This window comes from Canis aureus, chromosome 13, assembly GCF_053574225.1.
Source record: "Canis aureus isolate CA01 chromosome 13, VMU_Caureus_v.1.0, whole genome shotgun sequence".
NCBI classification, from domain to species: Eukaryota; Metazoa; Chordata; class Mammalia; order Carnivora; family Canidae; genus Canis; species Canis aureus.
Genome location: NC_135623.1, coordinates 27,745,945 through 27,764,892, shown reverse-complemented (window position 1 = coordinate 27,764,892; position 18,948 = coordinate 27,745,945). Strand labels below are relative to the sequence as shown.

Genomic DNA, 18,948 nt, shown 5'->3' with positions numbered 1-18,948 from the left:
TTGTGAGATGCCCCAGGTCATCTCTGCACACCTCCACCCACATGCACACAGTTTAAACACACTGTTCTGGAAACAACGGAGGAATTTTGAATTTTGCTGCTCAAAATAATCTTGTTATCAATTTAGGTATGTACTCTTCCTCCCAGCCTAGGACTCATGAGGAATTGCAGCATTACTAGTTTCTCCTCCTACACAGAATCTAACATCTTCTACTGACTCAAAGTAAGTACCTAAGTTCTCTATATATTACACACAGAGAAGCCCTGTCAGTTTTTTTTTTCTATGGTTCCCAAACCTCTGGGTTGCATACCCAGTTCCTTTACAGTATTCAAGGGCGGTGCACCTACATGGCTCAGTGGGCTAAGTGTCTGACTCTTGATTTCAACTCAGGTCATGATCTCAGGATCTTGATCTCAGGGACATGAGTTCAAGTCCCATGTTGTGCTCTGCACTGGGCATGGAGCCTACATAAAATAAAATAAAATAAAATAAAATAAAATAAAATAAAATAAAATAAAATAAAATAAAATAAAATAGGTTCAAGAGGCATCTTAGTCTAGTTTGGTCCTCTCTTGATGCAGCTTGTGAAACATGCCATAAGCAAAAAAGATGAGTTATTATGCAGGCTTCTCTAAAAGCCAAAGGGTCAAGGTATGTTGGTGGCCTGACTGTCACATTTTCAGTGGGATGCTCACTCCCAGTCTAATGTCCAATGGAGAGACTACACCTGACTTGCTCTGAGCTTTTTGATCTGAAGATCTTCCAACTTGCTCACTATCAATAAATAGAGGCAACAGGTGGAGCTGAAGGTGGAAAGGGTTATTAACCAAATTTTCCAGGGATCTTGGGGTTAAATAATTTATAAACCTACAGGGTTTCAGAGGAATTAGGTAGCAGTGATTTGTCTGTAAAGGCTAGAGGACTGGGTGTTAAGTTGCAGCTCCTTGAGTATGAGATGACACAGGAACCCGATGGTTAACGGTCTCTGTCACAATCTAGATACATTGTAGGAAGGACAAATAGACTAAAGCAGACTTTTCAACAATAAGAAAAGAAGCCAAGACAATGGGATAGTGATACACAGTTCTGAACTGTTCAGAACTATTAATCTAGAAACATAGACTAACATAAACTTTCACCTGAAACGGAAGTGAAATTATGACATTTCAGAAAAACAAAAACCAAGGATTCACCACCAACAGAGCTTCAGTAAAGAACTTCTGGAAAGAAACTGAACAAAAAAGGAAAAAAAATACAGTGAAAGAAGTAATGGCGATCAAAGGAAATCATAAACGTGTGGGTGAAACTAAGCAAATGATAAGTGCAGGAAGCAACAGCATTAATAAGAATCTGGAAGGTAAAAACCAAGATTGTTCTGATGGAACTAAAATACTGGAAAATAATACTATGTAAATTGGAAGAAAGTAATGGAAGTCAGAGCATAGTGAATTGTTCAGAAGCAGCATAGAGATATTCATTAACTTCAGATCTTGTTAAATATGCGCGTGTTAAGTCAAAGTTTAAGGGTGATCGCTAAAGAAAAGAATCGAGGTGTAATGTCCTAATCACTATGGGAAAACATATAATGTAAAAATATCTCAAACATTTCAAAAGAAAGCTTTGTTTAAAAAAAGAAGAAGAAGGAGGAGGAGGAGGAGGAGGAGAAAAATCAGGACAAACGAAAAGCTAGAAGCTATTAGAAATAAGGGCAAGTTGGGACGCCTGGGTGGCTCAGTGGTTGAGCATCTGCCTTTGGCTCAGGGCATGATCCCAGGGTCCTGGGATTGAGTCTTGCATCATGCTTCCCGCAGAGAGCCTGCTTCTCCCTCTGCTTGTGTCTCTGCCTTTCTCTCTGTGTCTCTCATAAATAAATGAAATCTTTCTAAAAAAAATAGAAATAAGGCAAGTATATTCACAAATTCAATAAATACAAAGTAATTCAATTTATCTTTTAAAAAATAGATATTCTAAGATTGTGTTAGAATATTCCAGCTCTATTGTTTAAAGGATCTAAAACATAAAGACCCAGAAATATATTAAAAATGAAAGTTTGTGAGAATTAAGTATTGCTTTATTACTATCGAATAAAATAAACTTAAAGGTTAAACAGAGAAAAACATGCTAAAGATAAGGGGGGACACAATATAATAAGTAAGTAGTTAAATATACCAGGAAGGCATAATACAATAATCTTAAATTACTTTACACCTAATAACACAGATTTAGGAGGACAAAAGGCAAAAAATGAAAGAATTACAAGAAGAAACTAATGAAGCTATGCTGAAGTGAGGAAATTGAATGTACTTGCATGCAGAAAATTTTAAAGCATCCTTCTTAATCGATAAATCAACAAACAAAATAAATGTGTGAGTTTATAGAAAATTGAGCCAATAGGATAAAAATATGACCATGTATCATAAGCATGTACAAAGCAGCATTCAAAAATTGGAGAACAGGAACAAATGAGACATTTATGCTAATTAACAACACAGTGGGGTAAACAATCAAGCCTTAATCAGTCAAAGACTTCCACTTCAGGAAGCTGAGTTTGCCACTTACCCCAAGTTTTTTGTTTATCACGGTGGCCTTGAAAAGCATTAAAATAGAACTCACAAGCATACTACTGACAGGAAGGACTGTAGGACAGATAAACACATGCAGCATAATACCGTTCACAGTGAAAATATAAAGACCTGCATTTTAAGTTTTGAAATTCAAGATGCCCACCTTGGGGCACCTGGGTGGCTCAGTTAAGTGTCCGTCTCTTGATGTTGGCTTGTGTCATGATCTCAGTGTGCTGGGATAGAGGCCCCCCAGTTGGCCTCTGAGCTCAGGCAGAGTCTGCTAGAGATTATCTCCCTCTCCCTCATCCTCTGCTCCTCCCCTGCTCTCTCTCTCTCTCTCTCTCACACACACACTCTCTCTTTCTAAAATAAAAAAAATAAAAATAAAGATGCCCACCTCTTAGAGGTAGTAGATAAGGAGTAGGAGGTGGCTATGGAAACATTTCTTATAATGTTTCATTTCTTGGAGGTGCTACACAAGTATTCATTATATCATTCTTTTTGCCTTTTTGGATGCTTGGAAATTTTACAATCAAAAATAATATAACAAAAAATAACAAAAATAATAATAATACAACAAATAAATAAATACATATTTCTAACAGTGATCTAGAATAGAACTCATAACTTTCTTATAAGAAAGATAAATGGTTCAGCCTCTCAAAAACAAAAAGAAAGCAATGGAAGATAATTTTATGTGTGCAGATAGAGATACATTTTGAAAGGTGAACAAAATAATATGAAAGTAAAATCGGAGATGACCAACCATTGCAGAGCATTATGTCTTACTTACAGACATCCGCCATCATGTTCTTCCCCAAACTGTAGTGTGCCACGTGTTAATGGGAATTCTCGGTGAAAGTTTAGGAAACATTACAAATTATATCTCCTCCTGGAAAATCACAAGACACATTATTACATGAAATGGCTCTAAGAAACTAGCTGTAAAATAAGGCTGCTTAATTTTGTTGAACTTCATTTCCCAAACTGATTTGATCATAAAATCCTTGTTCTAAGGAATACCTATTAGCAAATTTTCAGGATGCTAATGTTCCATTGAAGAAATTTAGGAAATGCTGCCCTAAACGTCTATTTCCTAGAGTCATAACTAAATGGGAAATACTCTAGTCATTTATATTTAATTTATATAATTAGTTAAGGGTACTCAGTCATTTTTCAGGTGAAATGCCCCAGATGATATGTTTTTTTTTATTCCTAAGCCTGTATCTTGTCATTTCTGTAGTTAAAATTTTAAAAAAGATGTTCCAATTACAAGAAAGAACTTGTTAACCATCAGGACTTTATTATTAACTATTTACCAAACAGCAGATAGTTTTTGTTCAATTATTTTATTCAATTTTATTTTTCACTGATTGCAAAAGCGAAACATAGAAAACTAATTAAATATGAATACAAAAAGGAAGAAAATAAACCTATTTGAAATCCAGATCTAACTACTATTCTGGTCCTATAGGTATGACAGGCCCAGTTTTTATATATATGTAAAAATGTATATATTTTATTTTTTAACGTACTTTTCCAAACCCCATCTCTCACTTGCTCTCAACTTGATTTCTATTCTAAAAATAATTTATTATCTTCTGTGAAAGCCAGTGTTTTCATGATTTGATGCAGAGCATCTTAGATTTAGTCGATGTAAGTTCATCACATGAGCTCAATATCAAAGGCAGAGTTCAAGAGAAACATCTTCAGTCAGGCTCTTAGCACCAGGGTTAAATTTTTCTCTTACCCAAAGAGCAATTCAAGAGCTCCATTGATCAGCACTGCAGTCCTTTTATTGACTGTCAAAAAAGACTATCCAGCAATATTTCCATTATTGCCATGTAACCTTCATCTCATTCATGTATTTATATCCTCATTTATTCATCCACTTAGCTAGATATGCCCTCTACCTAACTAGAAAATTAAGATGTATGCTCCCTCTTTAAATTGAACTGGATTATATAGGCCAGATTACAGCATGACAAATGTGTAGGGAAAGCAGAGGGAGGGATTGGCATCCAGGTCTCTCAAGTAAAACTTGCAGCAATTAGAGCTAAATACTATTTCATTAATGCTATATTTAAGGATGCCTGGGGGGCTCAGTGGTTGAGTGTCTGTCTTCCGCTCAGGTCGTGATCCCAGGGTCCTTGGATTGAGTCCCACGTCGGGCTCCCTGCATGGAGCCTGCTTCTCACTCTGCCTGTGTCTCTGCCTCTCTCTGTGTGTCTCTCATGAATAAATAAATAACATCTTTAAAAATAAATGCTCTATTTAGTCCAGTGAAGTGTTATTTTGTGGAAATAAAGAAAATATTTGAATTATACTAAACCACCATAGTCTATGAGCAGTCCTGCTGGCATGAGACTGATGGAAGACACTCTCTCCCGGGCCCCTCAAGATCCCGAATGGGCCTCATACTCTGCTCCAGCCCCTTCCAGCCCCATGTTAGGAACTGTCCTGCCAACCCCAGAGGCAGGCCAGTGACCTCAGTTGAACAGAAAGTCCTAAAATGGATGCTTGTGAGCTTCAATTTCTTCCAGTTGTGGTCCTGGAGCAGTTCGGTCCCCTCAGAGACCCACTGGGGGACATGCCCACCCGCGCTCCTGTCAACCTTGGTCTGTTGCAGAGCCTGAGATGGTCCTGTAAGTCAGCTTCAGGCTCCCTCAGTCATGGTCACCGAGCCACAGTGATGCAGTCACCTGTCCAGAGAAGAGGTGGGAGAGGAGCCCACCTGGGCCTCCAGAGCAAGCCTCAACCTTGGCTGTGGACCAGAAGTAACCATAGGAGTCAGTTGTAGCCCTTCCCAGCCAGCATCTGGATTTAGTCCTCTCCATGCAAGGATGCATCCAGGATCCCGGCAGGAGCCCATCCCCTCCACCCGCCCCACTCTGTATACCTGGTAACAGGCCTGCTATTTAAGGACCCAACTGCACACCCCAAAGTGGATCCTTGTGCCAGCACCACCTACTGAACAATGTCCCTTCCACCTAGGGGCCAGACAGGGTCCCCCTATGCCCAAGACTCTAGCAAGAAGCCTGCCACCTCTGACCCCACAGCAGACCCAATAACAGCTTTATTTAAGGCAAATATTAATAGAACTGAAGGGAGAAATAAGTAACAATATAGTAACGATAAGGGAATTTATCACCCCACTTTTGAAATTGGTTAGATCATCCAGACAGAAAATCAATAAGGAAATAGCAGACTTGATTAACCCTGCACACCAAATGGACCTAATAGGCACATACAGAACATTTCAATCAAAAGCATCAGAACACACATTCTTCTCAAGCGCACGTAGAACATTTTCCAGGGTTTCTGGACTGAACCCAGCTCTGCCCCTCTTCCCTTACTCTGCTCGCGCTCTCCTCTCTCTCTCTCTCTCTCTCTCTCAAATAAATAAAATCTCGAGGGAAAAACCCTGGCTTAATGTGCAATTCAGAGGTTTTCTAACTACTTAAATATATATCATAAATCAGTAATTCTAGCTTCAGTATTATGTCAGCAACCTTACTAGATGGGTACGGTTTTCAATTACTCTAACACTTCCATAGCAAAATATTTATTTAAAATCATTTAAATGTGTGTAACTGTGAGTATAAATGAAAAGCAGCTTGCATATGTCATCTATGTTCCTGAATAGCCTATATTTTTTTCAGTATGTATTTATTTAATATGCTCTTTTGTTCTCACTCATTATCTTCATAAGTGATAATGCACATAGCCTACTGCCATTCATAATTAGCAACACAAATTCACTGCTTAGAATTTTGTCTTCTAATTCCTCAAACTCGTGGTCATGAAAACATGTTATGAATTTGGAAAGAATACTTATTTTCTCCCAAAAGATATCTAAGTCAACCGTGATACTGCTTTCAAAGGTAGAGAACTACAAATGGGAGAGTTCACATTTGCTTTTGCCGGTGTTTCTATACCAGAGCTGTATTCAGGTGTATTCAGGCAATTTCAGAAATGTTTTAAAGAGACAAAAAATACCAGATACACATAAATAAAAATCGAAGGAAGAAAAGAACTAAGTGCAACAGTAATAAGCATGCCATTGAAAGCCTTCCGGGAGGGAAAGGAATTAATCTATTTTTAGCAGCTGGGCATTATTTCTTAGTCATTTGCAGAACTAATGAGCTTAAAAGTTAGTCCTCCAGTTTCTTCCAAATGTTAGCACATTTAACCTAATTCATAAAACGTTTTCTGGTCTGAAGCTATCAACAGATTATTAGAGACTCAGTGATTTTTCTTCTTGCCACTCTGATAGCGTTCCTGTAACCTCCGCTGTCTTTTGTAACACAGAGTCCATTTTATAAAGTGAAAACGAAACAAAGCTGAAGGAAAACAACCTCCAGTGTTCTATTTATGAAATATGTGATCAGCTTAGTTTAGAATGTATAGGAAATGTTAATAAGCAAGTTAAATAAAATCATAAATAGGCTGCTTCTCTAAAGCCAACCACATAATAAAAATGTTCTAGTTTGAAGTTATATGAGAAGAGGACCATTCTTGGCAAAATAGAAAACAATCCAAGGGAGGGAGAATGAGAAGTTAAAAGTCTATCTTTGACATCAATATCACTTTGTTCTCTCATTGCTCCCTTTTTCCCTCCAGGTGCCAGGGACTGAGTCTCTGTAACCCTCCCCAACCCCAAATCAATTTATATCTCAAGATTTTCTTCATCCTCTCTATGCCATCATCTAAGTTTCTCAATTTAAATTTCCATTTTCTAAATATGTTAGTACAGTATTTCCCCCACATGTCTGAGAATCGGAATCATTTAGGTATCTTTAAAAATACACACAAATCTGGGCTCCACCCAAGATAAATAAATCCAGAATACCAAGAGTAAGGTTCGGTGTTCAAATTCACTTTCCTGATGATTCTGATCATCAGGTTTGGGGAGGACCGGGGCTCAAGCCAAACAGCTGAGATATCTGACAAATCTTTTTTAAAATATATAAATAAATCCAAGAAACTACAGATTATTAAAATTGTATTCTTCAGCATCTTATTTGCATTTTAACAGGCCGTTCGATGGCAAAACTCCTAAAGTGGTAATTTTGGATATTTGAGATATTTACTTACATATTCATCAAATACAGAGCATCACACTGGGCTTTCACAATTACTGTTCCAGGCAATAGAGATTAAAAAAAAAAAAAAAAAAAGACTAAGGTGTTGCTCTTGCAAAAATGGAGCTGTAAGTAGGGAAGAATAACAAGAAACAGATGAATTTTAAACACAATAGAAATATGAGCAAAGGCTTTTGGGAATCAAAGAGAGTAGATAATTCTCTCCTCCTTGGGGAGTTTGGGAAAATGTTATTGGAAGAGGTGATATTTAAACAGGTCAAAAGATGAGTAGTTTACCAAGTCCAGAAAGACAAACATTATTGCAGGATGGGAGAACTGTAAAGAGTGCAGTCTTCCTGGGCTCTGGATTGTATAGCTATTGAACAGAGAGATGATACTGAAAGCATGATTGAAGAAGCCCCACTGTGAAGGGATTTGAATACCCTGCTAAGTTGTTTACACTTTAGTCCAAAGATAGATCAGTGAGGGTCCATTTGGTTGCCAGGGACAGAAATCTCAAATAAAACTGTCACATAGGAATAGCTTCAGTTGCTGGCTGAACCAGGAGTTCAAACCCCACCCCCAGGACTCCCTCTCTGACATCTCTGCTTTCCTTCATGCTGCTTTTATCTCAGTCTTCACCTGGTGGTAACAAAACTGCCAAAGAGTTAGAGCTACATTCTTCCCACCTGTTAATCCCAAAGAACACAATGTCAATATCCCATAGCTCTCTTCTGAATCTCAAGGGGTTCTTTCAAGTGCCCAAACAGTTATCAGGTGCACCAGGACCTCATCTTACAGGTTCTCCTCCAGGCAGAATGAGAGTGTTCCCTCTGTGGCTCTACCACACATTCTAAGAACCAATCTGATTGCACCAACTTGGATTGATAGTCCCGTCGCTGAATAAATCACTGTGCTGGCGAGGTGAGAGGGGATGGCAGGGGGAAGTTGATTGGTTAGGACTGGCCAAATAGCCATCTAAAGCAGCCCTATAGTCAGGGTAATTTGGTGCCCTCATTGAAAAGGCAAAACAAACAGGGAATCGTGTGCTGAGTATCAGAGACAAACAAAATATATAAAACAGGCAGTTCTGGTAGCCAACTAAAGAATCGGGTGAAGAGAAACGGACTGCAGTTAAAACAAAATACAGTAGCCCAAATTAACTTAGATGGAATTCAGGAGGAGAAACAAAATATGAAATCATTTATTTAGTAGAATCTATTAGGCCTCTGAATGATGCGGGGGTGGGTAGAAGATACAGAGGAGTTAATGCCAACTTGAGTTTCTACCTTTCATTGCCACTAAAATCACCATTTATATACACAACTGAGCCCAATGTTAGAAATACCTTCACACTTCTCCGGATAGTCTCTTTGCTCATAAGATCCAAATGAGTAGATGCTAAATCTCTCTGAAATAACTAATAAGACTATGAACACACTGAGACACTTGCACAGATATACACTCACACAAACACATAGGCATACATTTCTTGGATTTTAATCTATGTGCTGCTAATTAATGCAATGTTAATTAAAATTCTGAGTTTGTGATACTGTTATTGCCTTTACAGCTGACTTTCCAGCAGAAACTTTTAAAAAGGCATTCCTATGAGTCCTTGAAAAGAAACATGGCTGAAATGTTTCTGTTATTTGATTTTAACTGTTCAAAAATATCCTTAATTACCACGTGAAAAGAGTTTCAGCAAAAGGTATTTTAAACAAATTGGAATTGTTACAATAAAACTAATTCAAAAACTCTTTGTTTACTTTTAAGGATGCTAAATATAAAAAGGTAAATTTTAGATGAAGCTAATCAAAGGATCCACTGGAAGTAAAATTTTTTCAGTCTCATCTATTCCATTAGTCTTTCAACTTGTTGCTCATTATTAAAGAAGATAGAATGTTTTATACACAATATGCAAGCAATTTAAATTACCTAAATGAATCCCTTTAAGTAGCTGTCATCCGTAACCGAACATTCCTTGACAGAGTAATTCCAGATCCCATTTAACTATGCTACTCAGTATTTTACTGACACCACTTTCATGATTGTCTACTCACTTAAAACTTATTACCTGTAGACTCCATTCAAGGAGCATAGACAACAAATGTCTGCTTTGTGCTTACTTATTTGTTACATAAAATATTTTCTCATAAGGAGGCCATGAGTTTAAAATGTGTTTTATGCTGGTTTGAGGGCAACTGTAAGGAGGCAGAACAAGGTAGAACAAAGAAGGCAGGTTTTAATCACATTCTTCAGACTCAGTGACTTAAAAACTAAGTAAGAAGGTGAACCAGCCAGGATGCAGGAAGACTCTACAAATCTGCACAGAAATAGGCAATACCCATGATATGTTCATGGGGAGTTCCAACTAGAAAAAAACATAAGACTATTAAATGGAAACTCACCCAGGAGGTGAACATGATGGAGGTCACAATCTACAAAGAGTTCTTGACCCTCAGTGTCTTCTCTGCCATTTGACCTGGGAGAAACAGAGAGAAGAAAGACCCAGGAGAGAAGCTCAGGGAAGCTTTTGGGCTTTAATTGCACAAATGGCCAGCCAGTTCACACTCGGCTAAAATAATTGTATGTGCTATGACCTTGAACTTTCAGTCTCTGAGCCTCATTTTCCTGGCTTGCTGAATGCGGCCCATAATGCCTATCTTCAAAGGTGATATTCAAAATAGTTAACAATTAGCAAGACACAAGTTCCAATCAATCAGCACAAACGTGTGATCAATGAGAACAGATATAGATAGTGAAGTACAGCTTGATATCTTTCCCCTCTTTCCCCACAAAGTTGATATGGTGATTAAATGATATGACTGTAAAAGCTATAACAGCACAGTATCAATAGGAGCTCAAATTATTTGTTTTTCTGCTTCTTCCTACAGCTTACCCTTGACTCAGTGCACAAGACTGACTCCATGTACAATCTTTTGTTCATAAGGGCACCATTTCCAGAAAGTTCTACACTTAAATGAGAGCCTAAAAGGTGTTTTCCAACTCTAGCAGGTACAGATAATTTGTTAATTGTAAAAAAAAATTATGTTAGCTCAAAACTCTGTCATTCACTCTTGTAACTTCTTTCTATGCTCATTCTTTTTAAATTTCCTCAATTTTCCACCTAAATACTGATAATTCCCAATTCTATGTCTCCAATCCAAATCTTTTCAACTATATCTTTAAAAGCTCTATTTCATTCATTCTTTTATTCAGCAAATATTTATTCAGCCGCTGCTGGATGCCAGGTCTCTACTAAGCAATGGTTATTTAGTAGTGAACAAAACAGATATCCCAGCAGAACATGTCCCCAGAAAAGCAAGGACAAAAATCTTTCACCAGAATCAATTCATTTTCTTGTCTTTCCTAATTCAGTGAATGACATTGCCAATTAGCCAAATGACAAAGTCAGATCTTGCCTGACATACTTAATTCCCTCCTCCTTATTCTCCAATACCCTACACAAAGTCAGCCTCATCAACCATGAAAGCTGATTCTCTAAAACAGACTGTTTCTATATACTATAAAGCTGTAGTAATCAAAACAGTAAGTACTAGCACAAAAATAGACACATAGATCAGTGGAACAGAATAGAAAGCCCAGAAATAAATCCACATGTATATAGTCAATTAATTTTTGGCAAAGAAGGCAAGAATATGCAATGGGAAAATGACACTCTCTTCATCAAATGGTGTTCAGAAAATTAGCTACATGCAAAAGAATGAAACTGGACCATTTTCTTACACCATAAACAAAAATAAATTCAAAATGGATTAAAGACCTAAATGTGAAATCTGAAACTATAAAAGTCCTAGAAGAGAGCATGGGCAATAATTTTTCTGACATTGGCCACAGCAATTTTTCTAGATATGTCTCCTAAAGCAAAGGAAACCAAAGTAAAATTAAACTATTGGGACAACATCAAAATTAAAAGTTTCCACACAACTAGCTGGGCAGCCCTGGTGGCTCAGAGGTTTAGTGCCACCTTTAGCCCAGGGTGCGATCCTGAAGTCCTGGGATCAAGTCCCACATCAGGCTCCCTGCATGGGGCCTGCTTCTCCCTCTGCCTGTGTCTCTGCCTCTCTCTCTCTGTGTGTCTCTCATGGATAAATAAATAAAATCTTAAAAAAAAAAAAGTTTCTACAAAGCAAAGGAAACCATCAACAAACTAAAAAGCAAACTACCGAATGGGAGAAGATATTTGCAAATGATATCCCTGATAAAGGATTAGTATCCACAATATATAAAGAACTTATACAATTCAACACCAAAAAACTCCACAAATAATCCAATTAAAATTGGGCAGAAGACACAAACAGACATTTCTCCAAAGAAGACATACAGTTGGCCAACAGACACATGAAAAGACATTCAACATCATTTATCATCATCAGGGAAATGCAAATCAAAGCCACAATGAAATATCACCTCATACCTGTCAGGATAGCTAAAATAAACAACACAAGAAACAACAAGTGTTGGCGAGGATGTGGAGAAAAAGGAATGCTCATGTACTATTAGTGGGAATGCAAACTGGCACAGCCACTGTGGAAAACAGTAAGGAGGTTCCTCAAAAATCAAAAATAGGATCATCATATGACCTACTCATTTCACTGCTGGGTATTTACCCAAAGAATACAAAACACCAATTTGGAAAGATAATTGGACCCCTGTGTTTATTGCAGTATTTTTTACAATAGCCAGATTATGGAAGCAGCCCATGTCCATCGATACATGAATGGATAAAGAAGGTGTGGTATATATATATATATTTTTTTTTATCTGTAAAAAAATATAAAATATATATCTATATTTTATCTTTATCTTTATATAAATATATTATATGTGTGTGTGTGTGTGTGTGTGTGTGACACAGACACATAGTGGAATATCACTCATTCATTAAAAAAAACAAAATAAAATCTTGCCATTTGCAAGAACATAGATGGATCCAGAGGGTATTATTCTAAATGAAATGTCAGTGAGAGAAAGACAAATAGCATATTATTTCACTCATATGTGGAATTTAAGAAACAAAACAAAGAAAGATAAAAGAGGCAAACCCCTCAAAAAATCAAAAAATAGCAAACAAACAAAAAGCTAGGGGTGGCTGGGTGGCTCAGACAGTTAAGCATTTGCCTTCAGCTCAGGTCATGATCCGGGAGTCCATCACCGAGCCCATGTTGGGCTCCCTGCTCAGTGGAGAGTCTGCTTCTCCCTCTCCCTCTGCTCCTCCCCCTGCCCCACCCCGTTCATTTTCTCTCTCTCTCTCTCTCTCTCTCTCTCACACACACACACACACACACACACACACACACACACATACTCTCAAATAAATAAATAAAATTTTTAACAAAAAAGAAACAATAAGCCAGACTCTTAAACACAGAGAGCAAGCCAATGGTTATTAGAGGGAGGTGGGTCAGGGGATGGGTGAAAAAAGTGAAGGGAATTGAGAGCGCACTGATGATGAGCACTGAGTAACGTATGGAATTGATGAACCACTGTATTGTATACCTGAAACTAATATAACACTCTTAACTATACTGGAGTTTAGGTTGGTTTTTAAGTAAAATAAAATAAAAGTAAAATGGCAGATTTTCCTAATGACTGTTAGAAATGTATTAATTGAGAAGAAAAAGAGCATTTATATTCTATACCTGTTTTAGCAATTTTTATTAAAAATCACTTTTGCAACCGTTAGAGTGTGATGCTTCACATTTGAGGATTTTTTTTAAGTAAAATAAAATAAAGACACATTTACTTGACAGAAAGCTCTTCCTCCCTCACCTCTTGTTTCAGTGTCCTGAAGCCTTATTGCTCTGGCCCTCTGTGCCCTCCATAGTGTTTTTAATGATCATTTTGCTATTGATTCCATCTTGAGATGTGTTCCACAGCAATTATGACCTCTGACTTCCCATTTTCCCATTGAAATGTATATGTTTCATTCCTGCTAAGAAGCAACCCACATGTTTTGTCTTTTGAAGCTCAAGTCTCAGCCTAAAATTTTCTTTGCTTTTACACTTTATATTCTATCAGCAAGGAGCAAGGTTCAGGAAGAGAATGCTGCTCTTTTGGTGGTGTTATATTCCATCCAAGTTTGCACAACATCTGAAATTGCAGTCTGAAACAGTGGGTCAAATACATAGTAGCAACCGCTGGGCTTTGAAAAGCCTTTTTCCACTTTACAAAAAAATTCTGCAAGGCCCATGCTGTCCTATCACAGTTATGGTCTTTCTTTGAATAACTTATATTCAAACTTTTGCTTTATTTTATGGCCAAGAGAATTTCACACATCAAAGAAGGTTCAAGCAGGTCAAAAGAAGTACCCAAATAAGTGCTAAGAATGTTACTACAAGGAAAAGAACAATATGAAAACTAACATATGCCCCATAATAGCAGCTGCACTCTTTTAACTCATTATATCACTTTGCAGCTTTGTGCTTTTTCAGAGTTTTAAATCAACACATAATCCTATCATGATTTACTCATCCATTTAACAAATGTTTACCAAGACTATCTTCCGAGGCTCAAACCAAGCTTTCTTTTAAGAAAGCGGGATATGAAATGAAAAAGTCAAGCTCGTGGTGCTAATTACATTTTATTTAAAGAATAAAGAATATGCATAAAGAGCCTGTTAAAGTTGTTTCTAGAGAAACTATCATTCATAGTCCTCAAATTATAATTTCCTCTCACTTTTCTTCTGGCCAGTCTTGAATGTAACAGAACATTTGAAGGGAAATCGCACATGGTCTTTCTTCATAAGGAAGGACAATACCATTGAAAGACGGAGTCAGATTGCCTCATGAAACCTAAGTGAATTTTGCCATAGTCTTTTGTTTACTCACTAATTCAGTCAATAAATATCACATAAGTACTTAAAACATATCAGTCACTGTGTAACAGGCCGAGGTTATAATTGTAGTTGAGGCAGAAAAGGAGCCTGTCCTCAGACATCTTAAATTCTGATGGAACAGACAGGAATTAACCAAATAACATTGCAAATATCCGACGTTGGCACAACGCTGTAGATTCACCTTCTACCACCCATATCCCTCTACATTGCTGTTTTCCTTCCTATGATAGTCTTCCCACAAAGACTGCAAGAAATTCTTCTGGGTTATAATTACAATGCCTGAATTCAGGGTAACTTGATGCCTGTGGCTCTGCCTCTTTTCATCCATTGTTTGTTGGACACTTTGATACAAAACAATAAAGAAAAATTGTGCTCACTCTGATCCTGTATATTGGCTTACTGAGCACACTGTTGTTCTCCCCATAACATTTCACAGCTCTGCTCTATTGCCTGAAGTTATGCCCCCAGATGTCCTACGGACTGTTGTTTCCCCCCCTTCTTATGTTTTAGTAACTTCTGTTCATTGCCCACATCTAGTTCAGTGGAGCTCAAGGCAGCAGACCGGGTTCCCTGCTGGTAGACATTGCCGTCCAGGAGACTATGATTGCCGTTTCAGGTTTGCCACATGGTGAATCAGAGATAACTCTGATGCAACTCATCCAACTTATTTGCATTCTCTGGCAGTGAACTAAAAAATGTAGATGCAAGATAGGATGAATATATTTCTTTACTTTAGGTTCATTCTTTCTACTCAAGTTCATGCTGATGCTTGGGTATTACTCAGCTACCTCTATAGCTCCTATTTATCTTGCCATTCAGTTGCCTATAAAATATTTATTACCAATTTCTGTTCATGCACTGCTTGTGCCTGGGGATGAAAAAAAAACATGAATAAAGCACAATGATTGATATGTAGTAGACTCTCAACAGTGTTTTTAAATAATAATAATAATAATAATAATAAACCCTGATGACTGACAAACACAGTGTCTATCTCCAATGACATTCTCTTTAGCAAAAAAGGTAAGAAGGTAAACACAATACAAGGAGCATTGCCAGTAAAGAAGGTATAAAATGCACCTAGAACAATGCCTGTGATATGCTAGGCCACAAACATTTGTAGAATGAATGAATATGAACAAGTAAGGGGGTACTAATTATTGTGAGTTGACAGAAAATGAACCCCTAATGTCTACCCCTAAGACATACAGAAGGAATCACTGCACAGGTGTCGTCTGAGATAGATCTGAAGTTTGCTTAGCTATTCGCCAGGTGTGCCAAGGAAGTCTGGTTTGTTGACTATAGGAACAGGACGGCCTAAGCAGAGCTATGTAATTTATGGGGCCCAGTGCAAAATGAAAACATGGGATCAGACGCTTTGTGCAAAATGTAGTGGGGGGGGAGATGGTGTCTAAAGTACTAAAATATAAAGCTTTTCCTGTCTTCCACAGTCTTTCTCCCACTTCTCAGCATGTTTATTATTTGCTACTTCTATTGTTCTAAGTAGAAAAAAAATAAAAATTTTAAATTATAAGCATCAATTGTGCCCTTCATCTTTATACTTTTCACAATATCAGTTTTAAATAAAAATATAAGAGCACTTAACTTGTGTGCGGAATCACCAAATCACACAATTTGTATTTCATAGCTCATATGTGTGTACCAAATAATGGAAGTGCTACAAAAGCCTATCAGTTCTAGTTCAATTTTTGATATGCACACATTCTACCTGAATGAAGGAGAAAGGACCTATGGGCTGCTCCTTACTTTCCCTTTTTTACCACGTCATCATTTCTAGTACAAGTAGTTGGCTAATATTGAGAAGTAATACCAAGTGACAAAGGATATGATAGGATTCCTTGTTATTTCAAATTTCCTACAATACCATTGCCTTTCTTTTACATTTGAAGCCAGTTCAGATTCAGTAGGAAAGTGTGGCATCTCAGGCGGTGTGCCCCAGCCTCCTAAATTGTAGTCTTAGTACACGTACCTTGCTTGGACTTGCATTGAACTTCAACACCAAACTTCCACCATATTGTTGTACTCATGGGGCCTCTCATGGGCAAATAAGCAACAAGCAAAGTCGAACACACAGACAATTCTCTCTGTTCATGTTCATGCCTCCTTGTTCCTTGGAACTTCGCTAAATAAACAAAACACAAGTTCAAAGTTAAAATTATTTAGACTTTTCGGACCACGACAGCATAGCTTTCAATGAAACACAGGGCCCTGGTATGTATGGAACCCTGTGCAACACAGGTTGCATGCTCATGAAGCACACCCTCGTTCAAAGGCACAGAAGCATGAGCCAGAAGTGTGGCCAGGGAACCCGGCACCGTCCCACTGTGAGGGAGCCTGGAGTCTGAAGGGAGTATAAGTGAAGTTGTTCCATACATACCAGAGAGGTAGGCAGGGTCGGTTGCCCTTTGCATTTTGCTCAGGAAATTTTCTCAATTCAGGTCTCTGGCGACAAAGACAGAGGCCCCAGCTCAGTGCGGGTCTTGAGTCAGGCCTCCAGGGTTCAATATCTACTCTAAGTGAGACCTGCCTCACTCTGGCCTGCCTCAGTTTCCTCATTTATGAGAAGCATAAGAGTTGCAAAAGCATTTAGTACAGTGGAGGACGTTTAGTAAACAGTGGAGGACCTTTAGTAAGTACACAACACATGTTAAGTAGTATTACATAACTTCTAGAATCATTCATGCAAATATTTACTGATCACAAGCTATTCACCAGGGACTCAGCTAAGAGACATTGTAAGAACAGTACTTATGTAGAAACTTGAATTATGGCACTAAAGGACTGTCAAAGCAACTTTAATTGTGGCGAGAGAAGGAGCTTAAGAAGGCACACTAATGTGCTGCTCCTCACAGCAAAAGACGCAATTGGAAATGGAACATCAATTGCAACTGGCCAGCCAAATGTTTCATTTATCAAGAAAGGAATTGGGGGAATTGTCAGCAACATGGACAAAAAGCAGCATGCTCATAGAGGTTCCACAACCATTGTGAAAATTTGATTCCTTAAGAGACATCAAGTGTTTAAGTAAATATCTCCAGTAAATCTGTGAGCCTCAGATGACATGGACATTTCTCCAAAATGAGACTACCTTAAATATTTTTAAATCAGATTTTGACTAGAATCTTGGTGATGGGCTTCAAAACATTTCAGTGAGGTTTCCACTGTGATAAATGTAGGTCCACCTTCTTATAAATGTTAATGGTTCACATGTGCAAATTGGCCCATTTGCCAATAGACACATTTATTTGCAAATTGACCTATTCTCTCTACCCTAGAATTCAAGAAAACATTTAGACTCATTTGGAAGCATAAAAAGTATTACCATTCTTACCTGGTACAAAGATTCTATCAATAATGGGAATTAATAATCACCTGCAATAGACTTTTACCTTTGCTCAACTATATTTCATGTCCACACAACAGTCGACTTTAAAAATTACAAATCAAATACCACTTCACTGCATGAAACCCTTTAATAACTTTTCCAGTGCAATTAGAATAAAACTAAAACTATTTAATATGATGTTAGGGATTGATATTACCTTCCTCCTTCATAACCATGATTCCAGATTTCCTGATTCTAGACCATATTACCAAGCTCTTTCCCTCATATTTGGCATGATCTTGGCCCAGAATTCTCTGGGTCCAGGTTTTCCCAAAGCTGACTCCTAACATGCATTGAAATCTTGGTTTAAATATCACTTTCTCAGACTAGCCTTCTCTTTCTGTCCTTTTAAAAGTGTTTCTCAATAAATAAATAAATAAATAAATAAATAAATAATAAAATAAAAGTGTTTCCTAGTTCACTTGCTATTCCATTACAATAGGTTTTTTCCCTCAATTCTCAGAGCACTTTTATCCTTTAAATTCTTATTTTGTGTTTACATGTTATTATTTGTCTTATCCTAGATGTAAGCTCTAGTGAACAGGGATTTTTAAAATTATTTGCTGTTTTATCTCCATCAATCAAAACTGTCACTGGCACCTAACAGAAACTTACCATAAATATTTGGCTGAATAAATGATCAAATGGATGAAAAAACTGCCTCTGTGATTTTATTATTTTTTTGCCTTCTTGTTCTTTCCACTATAGTTTATGATGCTTTTCAGAAGTATAAGCAATTACTCATTTGGTGTTCTAATTGATTTCTGCCAAAGAGAGTTAATACTTTACTTGGTTTGGAAAGCCTTTGGTGTTTTATCTTATTTGGGCAGAACATTAGCTTATTCTCTAAAATGCACACTCAGAAAACAATCCAATTCTTATAAAAGAATTGAAACAAATATTACAGCTCCAAACGGTGTCTCAACTAGGAAATATTAGGAACTACAGCTATAAACAAATCAATCTAGAGGGTAGAAATCATTCATTCATGCTCCAATCCTACAAAGTCCTGCTCAATCTCATAAAATTGTG

General features: G+C 37.4%; 1 protein-coding gene across 6 annotated transcripts in view; it reads right to left on the bottom strand.

Annotated features, from left to right (window-relative positions):
* LOC144282226 (uncharacterized) overlaps positions 1 to 18,948 on the bottom strand; it is a 78,188-nt gene that overhangs the window by 12,839 nt on the left and 46,401 nt on the right. For 3 of the 6 annotated variants that reach the window (XR_013350564.1, XR_013350565.1, XR_013350566.1), the window contains exons 2-4: positions 16,501 to 16,653; positions 10,060 to 10,133; positions 3,358 to 3,456 (exon numbers count right to left, since the gene is read on the bottom strand). Coding sequence is in view for 2 of the 6 variants with exons in the window: in XM_077845605.1 (XP_077701731.1) it covers positions 15,362 to 15,378; positions 16,501 to 16,653 (170 nt within the window). In the remaining 4 variants the exon portion in view is untranslated. Of the gene's footprint in view, positions 1 to 3,357; positions 3,457 to 10,059; positions 10,134 to 13,336; positions 15,379 to 16,500; positions 16,654 to 18,948 lie in introns of those variants that run through there. The other 3 variants (XR_013350563.1, XM_077845605.1, XM_077845604.1) reach the window with 3 other exon arrangements.